This window comes from Xyrauchen texanus, chromosome 30, assembly GCF_025860055.1.
Source record: "Xyrauchen texanus isolate HMW12.3.18 chromosome 30, RBS_HiC_50CHRs, whole genome shotgun sequence".
NCBI classification, from domain to species: domain Eukaryota; kingdom Metazoa; phylum Chordata; class Actinopteri; order Cypriniformes; family Catostomidae; genus Xyrauchen; species Xyrauchen texanus.
Genome location: NC_068305.1, coordinates 32,537,564 through 32,559,225, shown reverse-complemented (window position 1 = coordinate 32,559,225; position 21,662 = coordinate 32,537,564). Strand labels below are relative to the sequence as shown.

The following is a 21,662-nucleotide window of genomic DNA, read 5'->3' as shown; positions in this document are numbered from 1 at the left end:
TTTTGTGCTCTCACTGGTCAGGATGTTTACTATTAGAAGAACATGGTGTATTTTTGTTTAGTTGCAGTGGGCACAAATTATATATATGCTGCCATCTGGTGGAATTTGTGAGAGTTTCTTTAAATGGGAGAGGAGATCCATTATAAATGGCCCTCGGTAACAGTCTAGGATTGTTTCTTTAGCTGTAAGACAGAATACTGAGTGGTGAAAAGTCAAAGACACAAAAATGCAAAACACAACATAAAGTCTATTTTCTAATCAATTTATGTGGCATTTTAATGAATATTTCTGGTATTTCTATTCATATATTTTTTATGAACATTGACATTCACAAGTCACCTTACAAAAGGAGTAGCATATTCATACTATATCTAAAGAGTCGGCACAAAAAAAAAAGAAAGAAAGAAAATCAAACAAACAACCTCTTCAGAGATTGATTCCAAATCAACGTCAATTCAAATGAAAATTATTCCCCATTAGTAGTGCTATTAAGGAGACGTAAAGTTGTTTTGCGTCTCGTAACAGTGGGTGCAAAATATTGTGCATTTATGTTGTTCAAAAGGTGGACAAAACGGTATTTTGGTCCTGTGGAGGGTGTTCAAGGGCTGCAACATCAGATTCAAAGATTTAATCTACCTTTTTCCTGAGGGTCTTACTGAGAAACAGATTGTGGGTGGGACTTCTGCTGGTAGTTGTTCTACAGCATTCCCTAGCTCTGGCTGCAGTCATTTTTAGACCCTGTTTACAGCTGGTAATAAGACGCATTTCGAATGATCCAATCGTAAATGGTCAGTGCCAAATATAGTTGTAAACAAGGTGCAAAATGCTTTGAGATTGGATCACAAAAAACACACAGAGGTAGTCAAAAAACACATCGCATTTGAGGTTTAAAACGCCACCCTGCTGCGTCCCGGACAGCAGCAAAGCACCACCTCTCACCAGTCAATAAAAAAACCAGTCCACAGTAAATACTCATTCTACAACTTTGTAGTCCATATTGCAGTTGTGAATGCAAGGATAATCATTCCAATATAACATTTTACAGTTTGCCGTTTGTGACAGTTATATGAGATTAAGCTACATTTATTAAAAACATAAAATGTACTACATTTCATTATAGCCTTTAAAAACCTTGACATGCCTGGGATATTATTGACAGTTATTTGCAACTATCCAGTTTTGTTAGGTCTCGACAGACAGATAGGACAGCTAGTAGATCACAAGAAGCTACCCTATACTGTAGGTCTACTAAACAGTGGATGTAAACTCCATATTACACACTTGTCTCTCAGCTCAGCCGTGAGATTCTTTCCCCAGGTTGATTTTAGAATATGGTTGTGTAAAGAGAGAAATTCTGTGCTGACGAGTCTCTGTTTGAAGTGTAGAGTTCCATTTTTTGCACAAGTCCATGACTTTCTAAATTCTGTGTTTACTTCTGAAGTTCTTGGGGGGTGCTAAACGTTTCATATACATTGGCGGCAAACTCCTTCACTTGGTCTATCATCAAAAGATCCTATAAAAAGAAAGCAAGCATTGGTAATTGCTGACCTACAAAAGGCAGAACATTTGAACTATACACTTTGTTTTATTTTTTTACCAGACGAGATTTGACAGAAATTGGGTCTCTTATGGGCTGTTCACAGTGAAAGTGTTTTTGCATCTTTCTACATTTATTCAAAAAGTTACTCTATGTAAACCTGCTAGGTGGATGTCTTTTACCATATTGCCACATTTTGCTGTTTTCCAGCATCTTGAGTATGAGTGCTGCATCTTTTAAAACGTTGTATCAAGTAAGGGGTAGTTTAGACCAAATGTGTTATAGCACTAAACAAGCTCAAAGTAGCACAATGAACAGAACAGAATGCAGTTGTCTCACAACAACACATGCGTTTTTTACATTTTCTTTTTAACTTACGAAACACGAGAAAAAAGAAAAGGCCTTTATCACATAAAAGAAATAGTTCACCCAAAAATTAAAGTTCTCTCATTATTAACTTATCCAAATGCCACCACAGATGTGAATGACTTTGTCATTTTTAGGAAAATGTTGAAGCTCTGCAGGTCCATATGGAAGTAAACGGGTGCCATCCGACTGCTGGCTGTTTGACGGTCCAAAAGGCATATTTAGGCATCATAAAAGTAATCCACACGACTGCAGTCGATGTATTCTGTATTGAATAGTGACGTGAAGTTGGAAGCACACACTTTGTATACAACAGAGGAACGAACGTCACACGAGAGTTAGTTTATTTCAAACAGTAATATAACACTGACCGGAAGCAATGATTTAAAGTTAAAAACTTTTTCACTATTGATTTGTTTCTTACACCAACCTATCGTTTTGCTTCAGAAGACATTAAGTGATCTGGATAAATTTTATGCTACCTAAATATGCCTTTTGGACCGTCAAATTGTCAGCAGCCTGATAACTTACCTATAGGGACCTACAGAGCATCAACATTTTCAAAAAAATCTTAATTTGTGTTCTGCTGAAGAAAGACAGTCAAACACATCTGGGATGGCATCACTGTAAGTGAATAATGAGAGAATTTTCATTTTTGGGTGAACTATTTCTTTAAGTGTTGTCGTAGTTACTGTATTTTGCATTTGTTGCAAGCAGAATGGGCTGCTTTTATACCTTTTATATCAAAATTAGATTATCTCTGTCAGTTTGTGCCAACGTGTTAAAGGGACAGTCAACCAAAAATGAAAATTCTGAATGAAGAGGTGTATGACTTTCTTCTGCGGAACACAAATTAAGATGTTTAGAAGATTATCTCAGCTCTTTTGGTCCATACAATGCAAGTGAAAGGTGATTATCTCTCCAAAAATGATTTGTTTCTCACCCACACCCATTACTGTATATCGCTTCTGAAGATATGGATTTTAGCACTGGAATCTAATGGATTAGTAAATTTCCTTTATGTGATTTTCGAGCTACAAAAGTTTAATCACCATTCACTTGTAATGTGAGGACCTACAGAGCTGAGATATTCTTCTAAAAAACTTTGTTTGTGGTATGCTGAAGAAGGAAAGTCATACACATCTGGGATGGCATGAGAGTGAGTAAATGATGAGAGAATTTTCATTTTTGGATGAACAATCCCTATAAGGACAGGAGGAAAATACCACTGGTCTCTCACCTGGACAAAATGACTTGGAATTTCACTGCATATTGAATGTATCTGTCCGTTGATGATGGGAATGATTTTGGCTAGTGGGAGGCTTATGTGTGACAATCTGGAAGAAAATGACATGATAAACAGTACATCACCACAAACACTAAATATTTCATAAGATTGGGAAAACTGTAACTGCCCTGGCCTTGGGAAGAAGGTGATAAATGATTCACACAGGAAAAACTTTCAGTAGTAATGACATTCTATGTCACAAACTGGGCATTTTTTCTATCGGAGCAATTTTGATATCTGGATTATTTTTTCTCTCTTTTTTATTACCAGAGACAGAAATTAATCAGGACTCTGTCCAAAAATGCCACAGAAAGGGAACAAAACACCCAACATGTTTACATTTGTGCCTTTAATTAGTTCCTCTGTTTTCTAACATTGGATAATCATTTCATAATATCCTATTCTAGGCCTATCAAGTTATGGGTGTACTAGAAATGTAGTAGAACGAAATGCCCACATGACAGGTAAAAAAATCCCCAAAAATAAACTCCAGGGGGCAAATATTGCCTCTTAATTAAAAAGTTAATTTCAAACACTGTTCTTTTCAGTTTAAAACATTGGAGATGCAGAGAAAGTAGTTTATTGACTTCTTTATTGACTGGATATAGTTAATACCTGGAAGATTATGACATACTGTAGTTTATTATTTATATACATTTAGCTGTAATTGAACTGATGAGCATTTTCATTTTACAACATAAAATATATAATATGCATGTTGTAGACATTTTAGAAAACAGATTTGTTAGATTGTCTCTACAAACTGGAGTTTATAAATTTTAAGGAAAAATCTTTCCCTGTCACTCAAATGCATGGCTAGAAGTGGTTATAAACAGAATTGTCAATGTGAAGTGCAGTATGTATTCAGCACATATCCCAAATACATACTTCCCTGAATATAATTAAAGCATGTACACTGACCTATCGGGTGAGCTGCATGGGGTGGAGTCTCCCTGAATATAATTAAAGCATGTACACTGATCTATCGGGTGAGCTGCATGGGGTGGAGTCTCCCTGAATATAATTAACACATGTACACTGACATCAGGGGAGCTGGGTGGAGTCTCCCTGAATATAATTAACGCATGTACACTGACTTATCAGGTGAGCTGAATGGGGTGGAGTCTCCCTGAATATAATTAACATGTACACTGACTTATCAGGTGAGCTGCATGGGTGGAGTCTCCTGAATATAATTAACGCATGTACACTGACTTATCAGGTGAGCTGAATGTGAGTCCTGATATATGCATGACACTGATCATGTGCGCATGGTGAATCTCCTTGAATATAATTAACGCATGTACACTGACCTATCGGCTGAGCTGCATGGGGTGGAGTCTCCCAGAATATAATTAACACATGTACACTGACCTATCGGGTGAGGTGCAAGGGGTGGAGTCTCCCTTTGGATGCCGGAAGAACTCTGCAATGTTGTCAAGGAATCGGATGAAGCCTCGATTCAAACATGTACACAGTACAGTATTGAAGTCCGGACTGCAAATAAATAAATAAAACAATAGAAATTTTATTAGTACAAATCAACAGTCATGAATTGACAGTGCTCACTGATGTTCAAATGTGCAGGAATTGTAATCCCATTGCTTAATTTCTTCCTTATGTCATAAATTACACTCATAAATTAAAGAATTTAATTTAGACCAATCAGCACACTCAAGACATTAAATCCTGGCACCTGCAATGAGTGAAGCTGACACACTTTTTAAGGTAGTTGAGACTGCCTCAAATGAACACCACCTTCCAGTGGTTGTTGAAAACATGCCATCTTTAGACTTTTTTTTTAATTACATTTACATTGTTATGACTGTAGATATAAACCCATAAAATATGAGCTTTATGACAATAAGATTCACTGACTGTATGGTTTCTCTTACCTTTCAAGCAAGTCTCTGGTTTCATTGAGCAGCTTTATCGTTGTGACATCATTCTCTGTGAGACCACAGGCCTAGCACAAAACAAACAAACAAATCAATACATCCAGGTTTGCAATATCACTACACTTCCATTAGCTAGCTCAACAAGAATATTTACAATCTACTGATTTACCTGTGATGCTAATGTGTTCTCTTCATCAGGCATCATGTACCAGGAAAGAGTTTTGTGTTTAGAGGAAGCACACCCCTCCTCCACCAACTCTCTGAGCTGAGCTAGCTGTTGCTCCAACTCTTGCAGAGACAAACCCTGTTTCAGAGACACCCTAAGGAGATGGAGACAGTAGTTAGCACTGAATATACAAGATGACTGGCACAGGACAATTAGCTGCAACAGCATATACAATACAATAGCATGGATCCATAGAATGGATTAAAAAACATTAATCATCCATTCAATCACTCAACATACGGCCCAAAAACTTCCTGGACAGCTTTCTTCACCACAGTTATAAGTTCAATAAGCCCTGAAAAGACAGAAAAGGGGCACATCAAAACCATAGAAGATAAAAATCTTTCTAATAGACTCTGTCTCACTACAGACAGGATTAAACGCTAATATAGATTAGACATGCAGATTTGAAATTGAGCTAACCTTCTCCAAGCAAGTGTTGAATACTTGAGAGATACTGTTGCTGAACATCAGGAGGGGCCAAGGGGTTCTAAAGAAGTTATAAGAGTAGTAAAATTAAGTCATCTTAATTTAAGCAACAGGTTATTGTGAGTTTTTCTTTTTTTTTTTTTCTCAAAGTTTTCAGTTTGTTTTTCAATTGAATTGTTCATGTTATAGGTCACATTAAAGGTGGAAAAAGTTCTGACATGATTTATCTTTGTCTCATTCTTTTACATCACAAGAACCTGGCATTTTAACAGGGGTGTGTAGACTTTTTATATCCACTGTATTATGGCCTTGAGTGCCTTTTTATTTATATAAAACAGTTATTGTGAAAGAAAAAAAATTAAGATGTTGTTTATAAAGGCAATTAACTGTTCAAGTGCCATCCTTCCACTAGAACACATAATCCCCGACATAACAGAATACTTTACTCAACAAAAATAATCATCAGCAAAGCTGGAATTCTGTATTGACCAATCGTCATTTTTTACTTAATTTGGTGTTCTCGGTCAAAAATGACCGACCTATTAAAAAATTGCTTATAAATCTCTCAAAATTACACACCATTTTGTTTGAATGCTTCACAGCTAATTTTGTTTTGAAGCACTTTTATTTTGTAAACAAATGGCAGAAAGTCACACTTGTGGTGTTCCTAGTCAAAATTGACTGGCCACTGAAAATGAATGGGGAAGATCACAAAAAACAAGCTTTTAATTTTGAAATGAACTAGGGCAAGTGGTCTAGGGTCATGATCAAGGATGTGATCAAGAGTCTTATGCACAGAGATCCGCTTGGCCATTGTGCTGCCACAAAGTGATTGATGCAAAGACCCATGAGGCTTTATATTCCTTAGCTGTAGGAAAGCTTCTGTATATTAGTAAACATTAGCCGCATTTCCACTTTTGGGCCAAATGAGGGCATGCTAGTGCGTGCCAGTGCCAGTTGCATTCCCACTGTCACTTCCGGGGCTTCAACGTGAATCCTCTCTGAGCTTTCTCGCGGGCCAACGGCCAATGGCCTTTGGCCCGCCAGTTACCGTTGGGCCAAACAAGTCCAACTGGGGATTGAGGTGGGTACAATATCAAAGGTGGAGTTTCATCAAACTTGTCAGTATATGTATCCAGCGCACAACAGTACAGGTTCGGGAACAAAATAAAAATGCAGGCACAGTACAAATCCGTTAAAACACACAATGGATCAAGTGGTGCCCAAATCAACTGACTTTCCATGGTTCGGTGAAGTTTCATAGACGGTGTGCTGGGACATCGTCCTGCTGTAAGAGGAGAGACCACTCTGGACATAATGGCAGTTATAGTAGATGAGTTATCACTAATTTATCTTGCTAGCTAGCTAGCTTATGTTTACATTCAATATAAACTCGATATTCTAGATAACTAGCTAGCATGATACCTCATCTTGAGCTTCGCTTTTGCTTGTGAAATGGGTGAGGTGTGTGAAACTGGCACCAACTACTGGCCCCGGCTGGCCAGTTGATAGCCCTGGCACACACTGGCCCGATAATGGAAAAAGGGATGCTTCTTTGTGAGAGCATGACAATTCCAAAACACACTGTCATAATATTTTGTTTGAAAGGTGTGATGAAAGAAAGATTTTCCTAGAGAGGGGTCACTGTGAGGCAAAGAAAGTTCAGGTGTGTGATAATGTTGGATAAGGTTCAGGGTAGGATAAAGTAACTCTGTTAAAAAGAAAGCATGTACTACTCAAGTGTGTGTGTGTGTGTGTTTATGTTGGATGGATGCTGGACGCAGTTCAGGGTGGGATAAAGTTCATCTCTGTGAAAAAGCATGTAATACTCATGTAATAGAGTTTGTGATTGTACGTGTGCATGTGTGTTCGCGCACATAGCACAGGTCCGAGGCCTTTTTGTTTGCAAGCACACATGCTCATTCAGTATGTGCTCATCTAATGGATGAACATGCTCCTGAACACCCAATATTTCTCTTATTTTTGATCTCCCCCATTCATTTTCAATGGCCGGTCATTTTTGATTGGGATCACCACAAGTCTGTCTTTGTGCCATTTTTCACAAAATAAAAGCATTTCAAAACAAACTTCTTGTTTAAACATTAAAGCACACTAGTCTTATAAATAACATTAACTAGCATTTTCTGGCAAAAGAAAATCCTCTTTGGGTCAAAATGACTGGAAGACAGCATGAGGTTTAAAACGCATAGCAGTGAAATTACCGTTCCATTTTTCGTCACTGAGTTGTCCAGGTAGAGGTAGCCACCAATTACGTTGAGCTGAACTCGGAGTAACACCACCAACATGCAAGTGCTGTAAACAGCCACAATGCTGCGAGTAAAACCTGTGGGGGAAAAAAACAATTTTTAAAACATTAATGGATGGGACTTTTATTAATGCATTACATCTGGACTAATAAAATCAAGAAACCCTTTGAACTTACTAATTATCTTCAGATCCTCCCAGATTTCAAGCTTATTGGCTGGCCTGTGTGGGAAAAATGGATTCAGGCATATTGCCATTTTCTTTTAATTTACGATGTAGATAATCATCTATATGAATGACTCACTTTGTCTTCAGCAAAGAGGTGAGGCTCTCTGAGTTCAAATGATATAGGATTGCCTCTCTTAGAGTGGGAAGCATTGATAACACTACAAATAAAGGCAGGTTAAAAAAAAAACTTTTCTCCAGTTTAATTGAACATTAATAACTTATGTTCTTTTTACCTGTCATATTACATGTCCTCTGGTTACTTTCAAAATGAAACTGTCTCCGAGCTTGAGCGATGTATTCTGCTGCCTGTCGCTCTTGTAACTCCTGAATTTTTCTCTGTGCATATTTACCAAGTAGATACACACCTGGGATTGAAGTTTGGTTATACATTACATCATACAATAAAATAGTGATTGAAAGATACAAGTTGACATCAAGAGGAGCTTTGCTAGATCTATTGAGTGATATGAGATCTTTCTATTGCCTAAAGTTACAAGGGTTAAATCCAATTTAATTTTGACTTCATCAAAAGTGTGCCAATAAGAAAACTAGTTGACAGGTGAAGTGAGATAGAAAAAAAAAGATGTGGAAAAGAGAATGCTTGGGAATACTATGATAACATGGTACACACAGTTGCTTATAATAGTAACAAACACTTCACCAGGTGTTAAAAAAACAGATACTTAATCAATATGTCTGTTAATAATCTCAAAACTGTAAAGTATGCAGGTGAGCTAGCCCACGTTACCTCCAACGAAAACACCCGTAAAAATGAATTTCCTCTTATGGCGTTTGATGAAATTCCAAGTAGAACTTAACATTTTTAAAGACTTCTTACAAGCCAAATGAGAAGGAAAATATATTTAAGAGCTTATTTAGAGGTAAAACACTAGCTAGGACAATGCAACATGGCAATAAGTTCTCATGTTAGCGGCAGCCAGGCGAAATACAGATCACCGATTGAGTCGATAAATTGATTGTGCAGTAATCGCTCCATCCGCCCTGAATGGTTACGGTCACCCTTCAACATAATGCAAATGCAACACATACTTCGTTCCTGTTATTTGCTACGATGGTAAATTTGTGCATGATCAAAACGCATTGGCTTTTAGACTTTTAATAAGGATGCAAGTGTAACCCACCCAATTAATTGAGGCTGTGTTCCTATGTATTTCCATGTATTTTTTTTTGTTTGTTTTGATTATATATATATATATATATATATATATATATATATATATATATATATATATATATATATTAATTTTCTTGCCTAATGCATGAAGTGTTCAGACATATGTATTATTATTTTATTTATTTATTTATTTATTTTTGCTGAGGGACGAAAATAATAATTGCGTCGATGGGTGCTGACGTCACATGCGCGCCAGTTCATTGAAGAGAGTGATGTGAACCACATGTGTGGCTATCGTTAATCTAATCCATCGTCGTCAATATTTTTCTAAATAAATGTCTGAACTGTTTTATTGCATTAGTTTGGAGAGTGTTTCAACGCTCGGTGATCGTGTTGGATTCGTGTTGGATCGCGCAGTGAGGGAGAACAGCGCTGGATTCCACTGTGGAGGAATTGCGTCATCTGGGGACTCTGTCTTCACGAGAAGAAAAACAAAGATTCGTTATCATTCATCGTTCATTCCTGTAAACTGTAGTAGGCATACACTTCCACATGAACTGAACTGAGTCACATTCACACGAACTGAACTGAGTCGATTAAAGCCACATAAACTGAACTGAGTCAATTGCATTGCACTTAGACTTCAGTGTACATATACAGGTTGATTCTTTTGTTTATTTTATTATTTTCTTTATTGTCATTGATGAATGATATATTTTGTTTTTATGTGGGGATTTGTAAAGACTCTGATAGTCTCATGTGATGTGTGCAAAGTGATATGTAAATGTTGAATTGAAGGGAAAGAGAATTTTCAGTGAATACAGTTACTGTTCAGTGAACCGATTGTTTCATTCATTAATTCATCTTATTTAATTTATTAGTTTAATTATTATCTAGTTGGGACTGTAGACAACCGCTTAAACAAGTGCAGACACACATTTAAGGAAAAAAAAAAAATATTTTGTTAACGCAAGGTGTGAGACCCTGAACCCGGGACTCCAGATACTATTATAAGTTCTGAATATATGTATTTGGTGAGCTCAGACCCAAGAAAATATTTTTCCTCCTTTTTTTTTTTTTTTTTTTTTCGTTGTTAAATCCTACTAATGGGTTACATCCAAGAATAGAGAGAGAAAAATTTGGCACCCAACGTGGGGCTGCGCTAGTTTGACAAAATCGGGTTTTAGTCCTAACTGTTCTCGAATATTATTATTTTATTGCATTTTTTTAAATTATTTTCTTTCCTCTCACAATGGACTTGTGCAAGCAGCATAATTTTGATGCTGAAAGATCTGTAATACTTACAAAAGTAGATCCAAATTCTACTCTTATGGAAGTGAGGAGATGTTTCGATCATCTTGATGAGGTGAAGAGAATTGAGTGGTTAGGTGACAGATCGTCAGGAGAGCTTCTTTGTGAATTTCAGGAGGTTGCTACCCCTTTAATAGCTGAAGAAGAATATTTGAATGCAGATGGCCAAAATGCATGGGGTGTTGTGCCACTAGAGAGTAGACAGATCGAAGATATGCGATCTCACTCTAGCTACCCAACACCAATACAGAGTGAATATTCAGGTCAAACCCTGGATGATATGGCTGATCAGCTGTTGGTGCAAATAGAGAGTATGGCACAACTTCACTGTGTAAATGTAAATGATCTAAGCCAGCAGGTTGCGACTAAGCTTGCACACAAAGCTGATTGTGTTGATAGGGGCCCTTCCACTTCGACCCCTGCTCCAAGAAAGTTTTGTAATGTAATGCCAGCAGCAACGCCAACTGTAGTCGCCAATTCGGCATCAAAAGTGTCTTTTGCGACTCGAGATGATTCACCTCCTGTGGAGAGGAACGCAACGCATGAAACTCCTATCACTTTCACTATACCACAGGAAGTACAGCGTGTAGTGATAGAACATGTGGTGAAACATGACTCAGATTACCAGGGACATGTTCCCTCACTCCCCAAGTTAAGAATGTTTTCTGGGCATTGCCCCAAGCCTAGTGGGGAAGTTGATTTCACCACTTGGAAATTGTACGCTAGGCAGTTACTTTCAGACACTTCTCTGGTGGAGAGGCATAAGAGACGACACATTTTGGATAGTCTCCTTCCCCCTGCTCTTAATGTTGCCCTAGGAGTAGGTACATATGCGCCACCAGAAACGTATGCGCGGGAGCAAGATAAAGCTTATGGTAGTGTCACTGGGGGAGATGAGCTGTACATTCAGTTTATAGAGACGCACCAAAACCGGGATGAGAAGCCCTCAGATTATTTGAGGCGACCCCATTCCTTGATGCAGGAGGTGGTTGAAAAGAGGGGAGTGGTTGGTAAACATTCTGACACTTTGCTCTCAAGCAGTTCATCAGAGGGTGCTGGGATGAAGTCCTGATAACACAGTTGCATCTTAAAGATTTTCTATCAGATTCTTTACAGCCTGACTTGAGCTATTCTAGCTTGCTTTTCAAACTGAGGTCTTTCGAGCATGAGAAGCAGCTTAAAGAGAAACGTATGAATCTCCATTTATGCATGCCTCCTGTAAGAGCGCAGAGCCAAGTGCATATTACTGCCGATCAGGGATTTACAGCGAACCCTGAGGAAGCACAAGCCAATCTTGCCTTGACAGGACGCATTAAAGAGCTTGAAGCTGAGGTGGCTAAAGCAAAGGCACAGAAGCCAGCTTCAGTGAAGAAACTGCCATATGATCCACACCAATCAAATGTGCCTAACAAGAAAATGGGCAAAGAAGGGAAGCCATCACGCCCTGTGCCTCAAACTCAAGCTAAGTCACTGCCAATGTGTGGGTTTTGTTATCGCTGTGGTGAGGATTCTCATTATTTGCAACAGTGCACTAATCCAGTGAATGCAGCCTTGGTGCAGAAAAAGTTGGTGCAGAGACATGAGCAAAGGAGTTTTCCAAACAAAGTGACAACACCCACTGCTCATTTAAACATGGAGTTGCCTCTGTTGTGGAACGAACAGAGGCTGGAGTTGTAAAAGGTTCCATAGAAAAGATAATCCAGGTTCCTAGGGGCTTAGTTGGAGAACCTTGGGAAAGTAAGTCTTGGGTGGATGGAATTGAATGTTGTTGTCTAATCGACACTGGGTCCCAGGTGACTTGTGTAGCTGAATCTTTCTACAAGCAGTATTTACAGCATAGGGGTATTAGCCCCATGGTAGAACTACTCCGGGTTGAGGGGGCTGCAGGGCAATTAGTCCCTTATCTAGGATACATTGAAATCGATGTGCAGTTTCCCAAGTCTGCTTGTGGGACAGATGCAGTGGTTGCCGTACTAGCGCTGGTCTGTCCAGATCAAACTTACAGTGCTCGTTTGCCGTTGTTAGTGGGTACAAATGTTCTCCGTCATCTTGTACAATATTGTAATATGCTGCAGGGAAAGGAATACCTACTGCAAATGCCCATAAGCATTAACTGGATGGCTGCATATCGTAATTGTGACGCTATTTCGACACCTTGTAAAGGGGCACAGTGCCTCACCCCAGTTAGATTGTCGGGCAAGAAATCTGTAACGATCAGTAAAGGGGAAAAGTGTGAGGTGACCGGGGTGTATCGAGCTAAAGATTGTGGCCAGAGTAAAATGATGCTCATTGATGAACCACTGATGCATCACATTCCAGGTGGCTTAGTCGTGGAATGCAAGTTGATACGAGTTGAGGCTAGAGCTCGAAATAAAGTCAAAGTAGTCCTTCAAAATGTTTCAGACCACAGTGTAACCTTGCAGCCAAAGGGAGTGCTCGCTGAGTGTTCAGTGGTGTACTGGATTAAGTCTGTGCCTATCTGTGATAATGTTAGTACTTCTCAAACTACCACTTCCCTGATAGCAAGTCTTATGGTAAAGGCAGACAACCCTGTGATTCTAGATTTTGATGGTTCCCCCATTTCTGAGGAGCTCAAAGCTCGCATAGTTGGAAGGATAAACTGTGAGGCATCAAGTGCATTTGCCAAGCACGATCTAGATGTGGGACGAGTGTCAGGCGTGGCACATAGAATAGAGCTAATTGAGCATGTTCCTTTCAAAGAGCGTACTCGTCGTGTCTCTCCAGCTGATTTTGAGGACTTGAGGAAACACTTGTTAGATTTGCTTGCTAGTGAGATTATAGAAGAATCTAATAGTCCTTATGCTTCACCAGTAGTACTGGTGAGGAAGAAAAATGGTGACTTGAGAATGGTGGTTGATTACCGCAAACTAAATAAGTTGACGAAGGGAGATGCGTATCCTCTTCCCAGGATCGAGGAAACTTTTACATTGCTGTCAGGTTCGAAGTGGTTCACGGTCCTAGATTTAAAAAGTGGATATTACCAGTTGGAGGTGGAAGAGAGTGATCGTCCCAAAACTGCATTCACTACGCCGTTTGGAAACTGGCAATTTCGGCGTTTACCACAAGGGCTGACGAATTCTCCAGCAACTTTTCAGAGAACCATGGAGAAAGTCATGGCTGGTTTGAATTTGCAGGAAGATATAGCTTTTCTTGATGACTTGATCTTTTTCTCTGACACACTTGAAGAACATGAGGCTAGACTCATGAAGGTTCTCCAACGTATCTCCGCCTTTGGGCTGAAGTTAGCACCTTCCAAGTGCAAGTTCTTTCAAACTTCTGTTAAATATTTAGGGCATGTTATTTCCGCTCAAGGTATACACCCTGACCCAGACAAGATCTCTGCTCTAACAGAATGGCCCCTCCCAAAGACTGTCAGAGATCTGAGGTCATTCCTAGGCTTCGCTGGGTATTACCGGCGATTTGTTGAAAGCTACTCCCAGATAGTTAAGCCTCTGAATGCGCTATTGCAGGGTGAATTTTCTACTAGAGGACGGTCAACATCATCTTACCGTGTTAGGAGTAAAGCACAATCCCTAGCTGTCAAATGGGATAATGAGTGTCAAGTTGCTTTTGACACTATCATTCAAAAGTTTACAACTGCGCCTGTTCTAGGTTTTGCGGACTGGAAGTTACCATACATTCTACACACTGACGCCAGCGTCACTGGCATAGGCGCTGCTTTATATCAAGTTCAAGATGGGAAGACAAGAGTGATCGCCTATGCCAGTCGCGGTCTTTCTAAGAGTGAGAAAAACTACCCAGTGCACAAGTTAGAGTACTTAGCACTCAAATGGGCTGTGTGTGAAAAATTTCACGATTTCTTCTATGGCACGAAGTTTACCGTGTTAACAGACAACAATCCATTAGTGTATGTGCTCACTACAGCTAAATTGGATGCGGCTGGCCATAGGTGGCTCGCGGCTCTGTCTATGTATGATTTTGATATTAAGTACAGAGCAGGCAAAACTAATGTCGTCCTCAAAAACCACTTATGGATGATGAGGAGGCCATACAGATCGATGAACGAGTAGCAAACTTGATAAGCAGAGCAGAATGTGCAGCAACTGAGTTTGAAAACATTGAGCATCAAGCAATCAAAACTGTGTGTTTGCGACATTTAGTGTATTGCGAGACGCATGTCGTACAGCCGTGTGTGGAGGGAGACCTGCTGGAAGGCAGAGTCATCCCAAATCCTGCTGTCGAGATGTTTCTTTGCAATGATGATGTGGTTCCTGATGATTTGATAGAACCTGAGCACTGGCCTGGACAAACTGCTTTACCCAGTATGACTCCCACAGATTGGTACAAGTTACAGAGAGAGGATATAGCCATCAGAAGGGTAATTGACCTTGTGAAGTCTGGAGAAACTCTAACTCATGCAGATAGACTCAAAGAATCTAAAGAAGTGAGTTTAATGCTGAGGGAAAGGCCCAGACTAAGCTTAGTAGATGGCGTACTGTACCGTACGGTATCTGATCAGTATGGGCAACAATACAGGCAGCTGGTGGTTCCCCCGAGTTTCAGAGATAGAGCTCTTGAAGGAGTTCATGACGAAACGGGGCACATGGGGTATGAAAGGACTCTGGAGCTCGCAAGAGGCAGATTTTATTTGCCTAAAATGGCAGGATATGTGGAGAGAAAGTGCAGGACTTGTGAGAGGTGCGTCAAGAGAAAGGCTCGTGCACAAAGAGCTGCAGAACTAGTGAATATCAAAGCTTATTATCCCTTGGAATTAGTCTGTATTGACTATCTTTCATTAGAGCCGGATTCAAATGACACCCGCAACATATTAGTCATTACTGATTTTTTTACTAAGTTTTCTTGGGCATTTCCCACTAAAGCCCAAACAGCCAAAACTGTGGCTTCAGTGTTGTGGGAAAATCTGATTTGCAGTTTTGGTTTTCCTAAGCGAATACATAGTGATCAGGGGGCGAATTTTGAGTCTGAGCTTGTGAAGGAGTTGTGCACACTAGCTGGAGTTAAGTCCCGCACTACACCTTATCACCCTCGGGGAAACCCAGTAGAAAGATTTAACCAAACCCTACTGGCTTTACTGGGAACCCTGAGTGATAAAAAGAAGGAACATTGGAGAAAATATGTCCGTCCTGTAGTGCATGCGTACAATTGCACTAGGAATGACTCGACTGGTGAGACTCCTTTCTTTCTTATGTTCGGACGCCAACCTCGTCTCCCAATCGACCTTTGCTTCGGGATTAACCCAAAGGGGCATAATTCCAAAACTCATACTCATTATGTCAGTGAGTTGAAACGAAGGCTGAGGTACGCTTATCAATTGACCATTCAAAACGCGGAAAAGAGACAATTGATGAATAAAGCTAGATGGGATAAGAAAGTGACGGCTGCTACAGTAGAAGTTGGCGATCGTGTTCTTGTAAGAAATGTTAACATCCGGAGAAAGCAAAAGATTGCAGATCGTTGGGAATCCACCATCTACGTAGTGGTAAAGCAGCCTAATGCAGAGATCCCTGTGTATGTTATTCAGCCTGAGAATTGCGAAGGCCCTGAACGTGTCCTGCACAGAGATCTTTTACTCCCATGTGGGTTTCTTCCAACTAGTCCTGATGAAATTGATGAGGCTCCGGCTGTTGAAGGAGCAGATACACGCAGGAGGCGTAAACGTGAGTTGGAAGGGGACCTGGAGGCTGAATGTTGTGATGAGAATGTGGAAACTGAAGGTCCCAATGTGTCTCTGATTCTTTTGTGTTTCCCAGTTCGTTGAATAAGCATGAAGTCGATATGCACCAAGGTGATTGGCAGGGCACTGAATCTGTTGAGGACAACGTGAAAGAGAGCCGGGAGGCTGTAATTCAACAGGATGTCTCACCCTTAGTGGATGATGTTAATGAGGTGTCCGTACATCCCTGAGTTGAGTGCTGAAGGGAAACTTGATTCTCATATTGAGTTAAGGAGGTCCCAAAGAGAGAAGAGACCCCCAAGTAAATTGAAAGATTTTGTTTGGAAAGCACAATGTGGGATGCAGAGTGCACGCGTAGAACCCAAACCAAATTATTTTAGTCAAGTACTTGAAATGATGCAACAACAAATGAGAGTGCAACAAACTCAAAGTGAATTGTTATTTAGCCTTGTGGGTCATGTACCAAATTAAGTATCTGATGAGGACATCAGAGTTTCAGCAGGGGAGGATGTAACCCACCCAATTAATTGAGGCTGTGTTCCTATGTATTTCCATGTATTATTTTTTTGTTTGTTTTGATTATATATATATATATATATATATATATATATATATATATATATATATATATATATATATATATATATATATATATATTTTCTTGCCTAATGCATGAAGTGTTCAGACATATGTATTATTATTTTATTTATTATTTATTTATTTTTTTTTGCTGAGGGACGAAAATAATAATTGCGTCGATGGGTGCTGACGTCACATGCGCGCCAGTTCATTGAAGAGAGTGATGTGAACCACATGTGTGGCTATCGTTAATCTAATCCATCGTCGTCAATATTTTTCTAAATAAATGTCTGAACTGTTTTATTGCATTAGTTTGGAGAGTGTTTCAACGCTCGGTGATCGTGTTGGATTCGTGTTGGATCGCGCAGTGAGGGAGAACAGCGCTGGATTCCACTGTGGAAGAATTGCGTCATATGGGGACTCTGTCTTCACGAGAAGAAAAACAAAGATTCGTTATCATTCATCGTTCATTCCTGCAAACTGTAGTAGGCATACACTTCCACATGAACTGAACTGAGTCACATTCACACGAACTGAACTGAGTCGATTACAGCTACACAAACTGTTTTTTTTCAATTGCATTGCACTTAGAATTAAGTGTACATATACAGGTTGATTCTTTTGTTTATTTTATTATTTTCTTTATTGTCATTGATGAATGATATATTTTGTTTTTATGTGGGGATTTGTAAAGACTCTGATAGTCTCATGTGATGTGTGCAAAGTGATATGTAAATGTTGAATTGAAGGGAAAGAGAAATTTCAGTGAATACAGTTACTGTTCAGTGAACCGATTGTTTCATTCATTAATTCATCTTATTTAATTTATTAGTTTAATTATTATCTAGTTGGGACTGTAGACAACCGTTTAAACAAGTGCAGACACACATTTAAGGAAAAAAAAATTTTATTTTGTTAACGCAAGGTGTGTGACCCTGAACCCGGGACTCCAGATACTATTATAAGTTTTGAATATATGTATTTGGTGAGCTCAGACCCAAGAAGATATTTTTCCTCCTTTTCTTTTTTTTTTCGGTGTTAAATCCTACTAATGGGTTACACAAGCAGTGTGGAAATTACTCCGAAAAGAGTGATATTTTGCAGCCATCTGATAGTGAGATACAAACTTGAGATGTACAAGGCTTTTGGCAAAATCCAGTTTCTTTTTATTTTAAGTTTTGTTTAGTTTTTCCTCTTACTAACATCTATAGTAGGTTACTGTAAAAGTGCCATATTTACTATGACAGTTATGATTTCTACTGTAAAGCCATACCAAGGAATCGTTTTGATATATATATTGCAACAATAACTGTAGTTGCTATGGTATCTTGGTAACCTTTGTGCAGTTTTGTAACAGATTTTGGGTTTTGAGAAAATATTAAAAATATTCATTATTTTATTAAGGCAATAGAAGCCAATGAGAATGGAGAGGTTCCAGTTGGCTGTCTGATTTTGACAACAATGAGATTATTGGAAAAGGAAGAAATTAGGTGAATGAATCTAATATTTAAGTACATGTGCTTTGATGGTTATTCCATTTATTATTTACATTTATGCATTTGGCAGATGCTTGTACCCAAAGCGAATTACAGAGCCTTTATTACAGGGACAATCCCCCCAAAGCAACCTGGATTAAGTGTCTTGCTCAAGGACACAATGGTGGTGGCTGTGGGGATCAAACCAGCGACCTTCTGATTACCAGTTATGTGCTTTAGTCCACTACGCCACCACCACTCCATATTATGGTTAGTAAAATTTTGTTAGCCCATCATCATACTTGCGTTAATCCTATTAAAACCCCATGCACCACTTGCAGCCTCAAATCATTTTTGGTAGCAACCTCATGACTGTGTCTGCTTTGCCCAAGGCTACTCGGCATGCAGAAATGGTGGCACTGGATCAAGTGCTCGACTGGTGCCGTTTCAGAGAAAAGGACTCAAAGGAGGTATGTAAACATGTGTCGGTGCTGCCATGTATCATGTGTGCGGCTGCCCTGTGCCTGTTACAGATCCTTGAAGCATGAATTTACTGTCCTAAAAACTGGATTATGTCAACTTAAATGTTTAAAAAATCTGGTTCTAGTTTAGTTAAGATTGTATTTAGATCTTTGCCATTGTCTCTTCTCGGTAAACGAAAACAATATAAAAAAGAAAAAGAAAAAAGAATGATCTCCTTTTCTCCCCAATTTGGCATGTCCAATTCCCACTGCGTATTAGGTCCTCATGGTGGCGCGGTTACTCACCTCAATCCGGGTGGCGGAGGACAAGTCTCAGTTGCCTCCGCTTCTGAGACAGTCAATCCATGCATCTTATCACGTGGCTCATTGTGCATGACACTGCGGAGACTCCGCATGTGGAGGCTCATGCTACTCTCCGAGATCCACGCACAACTTACCACGCGCCCCATGTAACTCTACCCTCCCTAGCAACCGGGCCAATTTTGGCTGCTTAGGAAACCTGGCTGGAGTCATTCAGCACACCCTATATGATCTGAAGCAAAAGGAAAATGTTCTGAAGTACTTGCAGTAGAAGAATTACAAGATGAATATACTTACACTACTTGTACATGCATCTGAATGGGGAAACAACCTTAACTTGTAGACAGACATACCTCTTGTTGTATATGGGTGAAAGAATGAGCGGTTCAGAGGCTGTGGCTCAGTCCTGGACATATCATCAGATCATTTACCACACACTGGGATGTCACTTAAGGTAAAATAATTCCTGCCAGTGTGGCTTGAGTACTTTCGTAGTAAAAATTGCCACGGTGTTGTCTGGTGTTCAGACCACACCACACTGAGAATTTGTAGTGTAGTACATGCTTATTTGCTCATTACAGGGCATCTCGGGCTGTAGAGCAGAAGCGGCGGTTGAAATGCTCCAGACATTTTATAAGCAGGAAATTCCAAATGGTAAGGGAAATCTTATTATTATATACATGCATGCTCCTGGACTAATTTTCCATTCATATTTTCATTGTAATGTTTCTGATACTGATGTTTATCTCCTGTTTGTTCCCAAACCTAAAGCGAGGAGAGATTCAGTTAGTCCACCAGGTGGCGCTATAGTCATTCAGATAAAACAAGGACCACAAGATGAGGACAGAGGAACAATAACTCCTTTAACTCCTGGTAAAATAACCTTTTTGTTTTGGCTTCTGTTTCTGTTTTCAAATAATCTGAATCTTCATACCTTGCAAAGACTTCTGAGTTTGGAATCTTTCTGAGATCTTTAATTGATCTACAACTATTTGAGGAACCTTGAGGAACCAGCAATCACATTACCTCATTAGCTGGACCACATCGCTTATAAACCTGTCTTCCAGGCCTCCTCGTCTTTGTGGCTTTCCTAAGCATCTGGAAGTTGTGTGTTGTTTGTTAACAGCCTGATGAGGTGATAGACTGGGTCTGTTCTGTGTTAAATCACAGGTTCTTCTCCAACTCTTGATTTCCCTGTGTCCTAATATAACACAGAACACTGGTTCTGAACCCTCAATGATCTCAATCCTGGGCTCACCATAGCAAATGCAGGGGCAGACGCAAGAAGAGTTTCCACTACCTCATAGCAAGAGACTTTCATTTGAAGGCCGTAACTTTGGTACACCTGTGTTGAGTTACATGGGTTTGTAAACCCATGTAACTTTCAGAAACACTTAAATGCACTCAGGATGTCCTCATAAGCACTCTTCCACTTGTGAAAGAATTAATGTCATGCTGTGTTTATGGTTATTAAAGTATAATGTAGCTCTCATGAACAGTACCATAATGGTCTCTAAAGCCCACATTTTTAAATTGCCATGCAATGTGTTATTAGTGGCTGGAAGTGTACGTATGAAAGAGAAATCAAGCCGTTTTGGAAGTAGACGTGAGGTGTCTGGGACGTTTAGATCTGTCATTTTTCAAGGCCTGTTTCTTACACAGTTATGGGTTATGCCGGCCATATCATATGTTTGAAAATGATCCTCGGTCAGTCAGTTACTGCACTGTTATTGTCATTGTAAGTAGAGAACCCATGTGTTTTATTGTTTTGTGATGAACGATCAGACATTGAGTGCTCACAGCTGGCTTTTTAAATATGAACGTACTGTCTTGACTTTGAAATGACAGGAACTGTCATGAATAAATACAAAAGAAATCATAATTTAGAATCATCGTGTAAGTATTACAATCTTAGTTACCTATTCAAAAAAACAAGCTACTGGTCCCACACCTGGTACGGCATTTAAAAGGTGTTATGCCCTGGCAGAGTTACCCCATGAGTCAGCGCGAATAAAAAACATTGTACAACTAGCTGCACCCACCTACACTGTGCCTGTTCAAAGGGAAAATGCCTTTATCCATAGACAATATTTCATTCAGCTTTTAATAGAGCAAATAAAAGTTTCAATATTATTTGAAGTAGTGTGTTTCATAATAGTTTTTACAGCATTAAAGTGTTATCAAATGTAACAAATTAGAGACTTGTTCAAGTCCACAGTGCACTTGGAAAAGGACATTGAGATACACAAGGAACAGACACAAAGAAATGGATTCTTCTGCTTTTATTCTACAAATATTTATTTTTAAGCCTGAGGTGTAATTTAAAATTAAAACTTTTTGAATTGTGCTATTGAAGCAAGTTCTGTTCTGTCCTTAATTCACACCTTCCTCCACCGACAGATTAAAATGAACTAAAATGAACATATCAGTGTCATCCAAAGCCTAAACAGGATCAGGTCAGGTGAT

At 39.4% G+C, this 21,662-nt stretch overlaps 1 protein-coding gene and 1 pseudogene across 2 annotated transcripts; one reads left to right on the top strand and one right to left on the bottom strand.

Annotated features, from left to right (window-relative positions):
* Positions 1 to 273: 273 nt before the first annotated feature.
* LOC127624129 (peroxisomal biogenesis factor 3-like) lies at positions 274 to 9,300 on the bottom strand. 2 transcript variants are annotated; one of them, XM_052098801.1, is made up of 12 exons: positions 8,986 to 9,300; positions 8,471 to 8,602; positions 8,314 to 8,395; positions 8,188 to 8,231; positions 7,967 to 8,088; positions 5,739 to 5,805; positions 5,556 to 5,610; positions 5,259 to 5,409; positions 5,087 to 5,157; positions 4,566 to 4,688; positions 3,144 to 3,240; positions 274 to 1,513 (listed from the first exon to the last, which is right to left on the bottom strand). In XM_052098801.1, the coding sequence occupies exons 1-12, from the start codon at positions 9,056 to 9,058 to the stop codon at positions 1,430 to 1,432; spliced, it is 1,101 nt and encodes a 366-aa protein (XP_051954761.1). In that variant the 5' UTR covers positions 9,059 to 9,300; the 3' UTR covers positions 274 to 1,429. The 2 variants fall into 2 exon arrangements, with proteins under 2 accessions (XP_051954761.1, XP_051954762.1); XM_052098802.1 differs by having other exon boundaries at positions 8,471 to 8,573; positions 8,986 to 9,106.
* A 7,161-nt stretch (positions 9,301 to 16,461) lies between these two features.
* On the top strand, positions 16,462 to 21,640 carry LOC127623942 (tRNA-specific adenosine deaminase 2-like; annotated as a pseudogene).
* Positions 21,641 to 21,662: the final 22 nt, after the last annotated feature.

Excerpts from the sequence above, each read along its gene's own strand:
- LOC127624129 (XM_052098801.1), bottom strand. The coding sequence starts at position 9,058 with ATGTTAAGTTCTACTTGGAATTTCATCAAACGCCATAAGAGGAAATTC. Across the intron at positions 5,806-7,966 it reads CAGTGACGAAAAATGGAACG|AACCCCTTGGCCCCTCCTGA; the intron begins GTAATTTCACTG and ends TAACTTCTTTAG. Across the intron at positions 3,241-4,565 it reads CCTTGCACCTCACCCGATAG|ATTGTCACACATAAGCCTCC; the intron begins GTCAGTGTACAT and ends ATTTTCTTCCAG.